Source organism: Pollachius pollachius, assembly GCF_949987615.1.
Source record: "Pollachius pollachius genome assembly, chromosome: 5".
In the NCBI taxonomy this organism is placed as follows: domain Eukaryota; kingdom Metazoa; phylum Chordata; class Actinopteri; order Gadiformes; family Gadidae; genus Pollachius; species Pollachius pollachius.
This window is the reverse complement of record NC_136938.1, coordinates 5,572,516-5,578,785: the sequence shown is the minus strand read 5'-3', so window position 1 is coordinate 5,578,785 and position 6,270 is coordinate 5,572,516. Positions and strand designations below refer to the sequence as shown.

General features: G+C 46.4%; 2 protein-coding genes across 2 annotated transcripts; one reads left to right on the top strand and one right to left on the bottom strand.

Moving 5' to 3' along the window:
- Window positions 1-893: 893 nt before the first annotated feature.
- sdr42e1 (short chain dehydrogenase/reductase family 42E, member 1) lies at window positions 894-3,016 on the bottom strand. The gene is made up of 3 exons (XM_079737367.1): window positions 2,996-3,016; window positions 2,799-2,869; window positions 894-2,210 (listed from the first exon to the last, which is right to left on the bottom strand). The coding sequence occupies exons 1-3, from the start codon at window positions 3,011-3,013 to the stop codon at window positions 1,106-1,108; spliced, it is 1,194 nt and encodes a 397-aa protein (XP_079593493.1). The 5' UTR covers window positions 3,014-3,016; the 3' UTR covers window positions 894-1,105.
- Window positions 3,017-3,063: 47 nt separating this feature from the next.
- LOC307075687 (arylamine N-acetyltransferase, pineal gland isozyme NAT-10-like) lies at window positions 3,064-6,115 on the top strand (the record flags this gene model as incomplete). The annotated part of the gene is made up of 3 exons (XM_079736365.1): window positions 3,064-3,197; window positions 4,098-4,186; window positions 5,246-6,115. Exons 2-3 carry the CDS (start codon window positions 4,184-4,186, stop codon window positions 6,113-6,115), a joined length of 873 nt encoding a protein of 290 aa, XP_079592491.1. The 5' UTR covers window positions 3,064-3,197; window positions 4,098-4,183.
- Between the last annotated feature and the right edge of the window lie 155 nt (window positions 6,116-6,270).

Below are 6,270 nucleotides of genomic sequence, written 5' to 3'. Positions count from 1 at the left end.
ATTTCCTAAAATTGAGTTTCGGATAATCTTTCGCGGCTTGTATAATTCACTTACATCTATATACTACTCCCATGCAAGTTTGAGCTGTATATGAGGCTTCAGAGTGCAATTAAATACGCATTTGCGCATTGGAACTCGTTTGCGGAGAAAGAATGCGAGGATGTATACGGGGTGCGCTGCGCCCTGTGGAATGTGGTTAATGCTGGAGCGGAACAATGATTGCGACCAACTCAGCAAGGGGGTGAAGCAGGCCGGGCCCGGAGAAGAATGGCCCGGGAGGGGACGTCTGCATTCGTATCGGGGAGGCAGCCTGAAAGTGGACAAAGGACAGCTCACCTGGCCCGAGTTCCTTTACACTAATGGCTGCAAAAAGAAGCCCAAGTAAAGTGGTGATACAGATAGAATACATTATAGACTGACACGGTGGTGAAGTGAGGAACCCTATGAAGTCAAGTCATTGATATTCCAGAGGCTGAACATTTGGTGATTTGTTCCTTACCCTCGTTTAAAATATTGAAATAGTCCATGCTATTTAAGTTCAAATCGCCCTATATAAAAAGTATATTCTGGCAAATTAAATCATGTATCTATGTAATGGATTATAGTGCTCATTTATAAGCAGGATGTGATGGGAGTAGCAATTTGTGAATCCAGTCACATTAAGATACCTAGACTATGAAGAACTCACAAAGTGTGGCATATATTTTCCTTGAAAATATATTTATTACAATTTTGGCAGGTTTTGTGTAGTCGTCATAAAACAAGAAACACACATCATCAACGTCAACATCAACATCACAGGCCAATCATATAATGGAACCGTAAGGTACTTTAACACGGGATCTCAAGTAATCATAAATAATGAATTAAACCTGTTCAATTAAAACCGTTTTAAGATGCACACTGGAAGAGGTAATCAGGAAAAGCATGTAAACTCGGGTCGGTACCAGACCAGTCGCTGTTAAAACCAAACAAACTAAACAGAAAACATTCGGGCGGTAAACCGTCTGCCTCTTGAGATAACCTGAAGTTCAAACCAACGTCTCCGTAAACCCTGAAGCCTCCGTCCACGCCTGAGGTGTCCGGACCGGGTGTCCCCCCCTCCTCAGCCACCGACGCCCGGGAGGTACGACAGAGCCAGCGCCACCATCACACAGACCAGCAGCGCGTTCAGCAGCAGCCTCCCCAGGGCCGAGCCTCCGGGCTTCCTGCCGTGGCCCCGGCTCCTGAACCACTGCACCACCTCCGCCAGGTCGTACTCCCGGGGCTCGTACCCCAGCTGGGCCCGGGCCTTGGCCAGGCTGAAGTAGTGGGTCACCCCCGTCTTGTACACCTCCGTGCGCGTCAGCAGGGGCTGGAAGTTGTAGAGCGGCCCCACCAGGCGGTGGAGCATCTCCGTGAGGAAGGCCACAAAGTACACCAGGGACAGGGGCAGGCGCAGCGTGGGGAACGGGTAGCCCAGCCCCTCCACCAGCGGCCGGAAGAACTCAAAGTTGTTGACGGGCCGGCCGTCTGAGATGAAGTAGGCCTCTCCCGCCGCGCTGGGCTCCTTCCCGGGGCTCAGGGCTCCGGCTGCCAGCACATGGGCCGAGACCAGGTTGTCGACGTGGACGAACTCCACCCTGCTGGCGGGGTCCCCGTAGACGAAGCGGAACACGCCCCTCTCGATGTAGCCCACCACCCGGGGCAGGTGCCGCTGCTCCCCGGGCCCGTAGATGCCGGCGGCACGGAGGGCGCAGGTGCTTAGCGCGCCGCCGCCGCCGGACTTGAGGGCGGCGCCGTTGGCCCCCAACACCGCCACCTCGGCCAGGGACTTGGTCCGGGAGTAGTGGTCCGGGTGGAGGTGCAGGGGCAGGTAGTGGAGGCTCTCGTCGCCGTTCTTGATCACCTGACCCCCGAACACCACGTTGAAGGTGCTGGTGTAGACCAGCCGGGGGACCCCCATCTCCAAGCAGGCCTCCAGGACGTTCTGGGTGCCCCCCACGTTCACCTCCTGGATGCGGCGGCGGTTGAGCTGCTCACGGCCCGACATGCCGTAGGAGGCCGAGTGGAAGACGCAGTCCACCCCGGAGAGGGCGCGCCGCACCTGAGGGTATTCCCGGATGTCTCCCTGGAGGAACGTGATGCCTTCTGGGAGCGGCCTGGTCACGGGCGGCATCACATCAAACAGAATGACAGCGGACCCCTTGGACTGGAGTGAGCAGGCCAGGCTGCAGAGAGGAGGGTTAGGGGTGACTCCAAGAGTATGGAAACCAATTGATACCAGATATATGACAGAACTTTAATAATGTATATGCTGCTGACATCTATATGATGTTAAATTATTATTTGTGCAATGGAGGGTTCTGAGTAAAGGCCTCTGTCTTTTATTGTGCTGGTTCAGCGTTATTTATATTCAACATGTAATGTAATCCTAAACACATTGGCCTCCCTGTGTAATAGTTCCCCTCCCCTGTACGACAATATAAAGAACAGACGATTTATCAGAGCGATCAGGAAGTCTGGAATACAGCCACAGTTAACAGAAGAAACCAAACTGAACTCAATCACAATGGAGGAAATTACTAAATTAGTAAAGGAATGACTTTACTTTTGTGGACGAATTTAACTATATTTGGAGGACACAGCTGTTATCGGTCTGCAAACAGCTTTAGGCATATTAACTGGTGTGATGGCTCCCTCTAGTGTCGATAATAGTGACAGCAGTGAACGCCACTACATAACAATTTGCAGGGTCGTTGCATTATGCATTCAACGATATATATTTAGGCCTGTATTCAATGATCCTCAGTGCTTACCGATAACCGAAATAACCACTTCCTCCTGTGATCAAACATGTGTCTTTTTGTGTGCTTCTCATGGTTGTCATCTGAAAAACAAATAAGGAATGGGTATGAATGAGGAATCGGAAGCATGCCACTCTGTTTATAGTGCAGGTGGATGGGTTTCGAGAGGATGGTCGACATCATTCATCAGTCTGTGGTTTGGTACCGACCGTAGAGCCTGAAAACATGTGGATGTTAGGTAATGCTGCTCAGCCAGGATACCACTTCCCTGGGCGGAGTTTAACGAGACAGTTCACGTTCAAATCTTTATTGACAATAGTTTGTTGAGCATTATTTGCTTCGTTTTAACTTTCTCTTGTTTCCTTCGGATATTTCGCAAAGGCTTTTAACACATGACCTGATTGGACACGGGTATAGTGGACTCTTCATATCATTTCACAATGCATGACATACTATATCAACTTGAAACCATAAACTTTAAAATAAACATGGTGATTGATATGAAAATGAGAATTTTGGCTATATCGTGTACTGCTTAAAAACTCCTTTGAACGATGCCCCCTCTAATGTGTTGCCGTAAATCACCCAGTATATGCGCAAGCTTATTAGACTGCGTATATGACACGCATTATTTCTATGCGCAAATGAACGATCCGATTCGAAAAAGATTCCTTAATTTGAATGGACGACGTCCGAAGATCCGAACATCGCATCACTAATACCGAATTCCAAAAAACAGGGGGTCAAAGTCCACACATTGGTCATTCATCACCCCCTGCATAATACTACTCTATTTTCTGGGTAGTCGAAAGTAAGCTTTTTCAGGTTTTCTCGCCACCAAGTGAAGAAAACGATAGTATTTGTGCGTTTATTATTATTTTTTGAGGACATAGAATAGGAGTAGGCTAAACATGTCAAACAATGACAATTGTTTGTTCATCAAACCCTTATTTTGTCTTGTTAGCTGCTAGTTTGCAATGAGTTAACTAGTTGGCAATTTACCAGCTGGCCAGCTGAAAAATGTTGCACAATAGTTCAGAGAGCAGAGTTGCTCCCTGAACTCTGTTATGTTACAGTAAGATCATAGCTGTGCCAACAGTTAATTACGACCCCAATCCAATTAACAATACCCACTTTAATCAAGTGATAACATCCTAAACACTGTTTTGATTGTTCTCAGGATGTTTCCTCTATAAAACAATTATATTTGTGGCTGTGTTTCGAATTTGATTCCTGTCTTTTACACTCCCTTGGCCTTGGTGGTTAATAAGTGATATGTTTTATCTGCCTTTTCTTCATAACACGGGGAAGACTTCCTACCAACAAGACTTCCTACCAGCGGCACTACGGATCTTTCTCTCCTACTCCTGAATCCTCCTCCGTTGATCCAAGACACAATGGTTAGTAAGATATTAAACCACATTCGTCTGTCTTCATAATTCTTAATAACATGGACTACCCAAAAGGAATTTAGAGAGGTACTTTGTGTTTATTTCATACCTGTTATCCACGCTTTCTATCTGTCATCTGAGCGGTTCTCTGGTTCAGTATATTCTGTGCAAGCGAAGTGTGCCAGGAATCACTGACACAAGGTTGTGTTTACCAAGAACTTTTTTAAGTTTATTCCGATATATTGAGCATATATACATTTTGTGCAAGGGAAGAGCTCGCCCCTGGCTTGAGAAGCGTCTAGACATTTACCTTCCACAGTTCGAGAATGGCACTAAGGGTGAACCTTCAAGACATCTCAGGGCTAACGGATAAGGGTGAAGAAAGAAAGACATTCACACAGCAGAATGGAAATGTACCAGCAGCACACAAGGTTATATGAGGATAATACCTTGGAAATACGCGACATCTCTCCCAACGCTCACAAGGGCTCCAAACAAGACAAGAGTAGAAAGTGTCCCTGAAGCAAGGGCGAGTTGACCTTTATCTGTGGAGCTGCTAAACAAGATATCAACCTTGACCATGAACAGAGAGGTCAACATCAGGAAACCAAAAGGTAACACGGACACAATATGGAGCAAATAAAGAAGAAGGATAGGAAGGATATGATGACATTGCAAAGGAGTCTGTTGAGGCATTTTCAATTTGCCTCAACGGTCTGTAGATTCCACTACCGAGACAGTATTAAAGTAGCCTAGCATCAACAGACAAATTGAAAACTGCAAGTCTGGAACCTCTCCGATATACCTTCCAGTTGGTTGAATATGGTCCTGAAAGCGGAGATAGCAATGAAATAAAACATGAGCTTGCGAGATTCGTCTGGTTTCCAGGCTACCCAAGAACACCTTAACTTAGACAACTGCTATTTTTTTTGTTAGATTGACCAGGGATTTGGCCTTGATTCATTCTGTATGTTTTATTCTATCACCAGGGCCACACGATGATGACACTTTGCAATTATATAAAAAAAAGAATAACCTTTATATATGATTTGTGTCTTAATATTTCAGGACAAGATGAATTTGGATGAGTTCTTTAAAAGGATTGGATTCAGCGGGCCATTCGAGAAGCCAGACCAGGCGACCCTCAATGCTATCCACAAACACATTGTGATGACGGTACCTTTTGAAAACCTGAGCATCCACTGTGGCGAGAAGATCGGCATGGACCACGAAGCCATCTTTAATAAGATTGTGAGAGAGCAGCGTGGGGGCTGGTGCATGGAGGGCAACTACCTCCTGGCATGGGTGCTGAGAGAGCTGGGCTATGACTCGGTCATGCTGGGGGCCCGAGTTATCTTCGGCCACGCCAATGATACCTCTGCCCCAGAGAGCCATCTCATCAACATGGTGACCATCGACGGCAGGAGGTACATCGCAGATGTGAGCTTTGGACTGTCCTTGCAACTCTGGGAGCCCATAGAGCTTGTGTCTGGAAAGGATCACACCGAAGCCGCCGGGGTCTTCCGTCTTATAGACCAGGGTGGGCTCTGGCTCTTCGAGAAGACCAGCCGGAAGCAGAAGATCCTGAATCCAGACTTGGCTGAATCAGGTGGGAAGGAAAAAAACCCAACGCAGCAGATCTATTGCTTCACTCTGGTCCCCCGTGAAAAGGACCACTTCACCGATGTTAACCACAAACTACAGACCGATCCGAACAACCTTTTCACCGCAAAGTCGATCACCTCTCTGCAAACCCCAACAGGGTTTCGAATCCTGCTTGGCTGGAGCTACTCGGAGGTCACCTTTATGCCGGACGAAGGTGTAGATCTCGTAGACACAAGAGACCTACCAGATGAGGAGGTGGAAACCATTCTCTGGGAAAAGTTCAATATAAAATTGAAGAACAAGTTGTCACCCAAAAACAACAAAATAGGCTAGAGTCTGTAAAATCTGGTTAGCTTATTAGATCAACAGTTTTTATATATGATGAAATATATATATATATATATATATATATATATATATATATATATATATATATATATATATAAATGATTGGATTTATTTGTCCTTTTTGTGCTTTTAGTTGTATG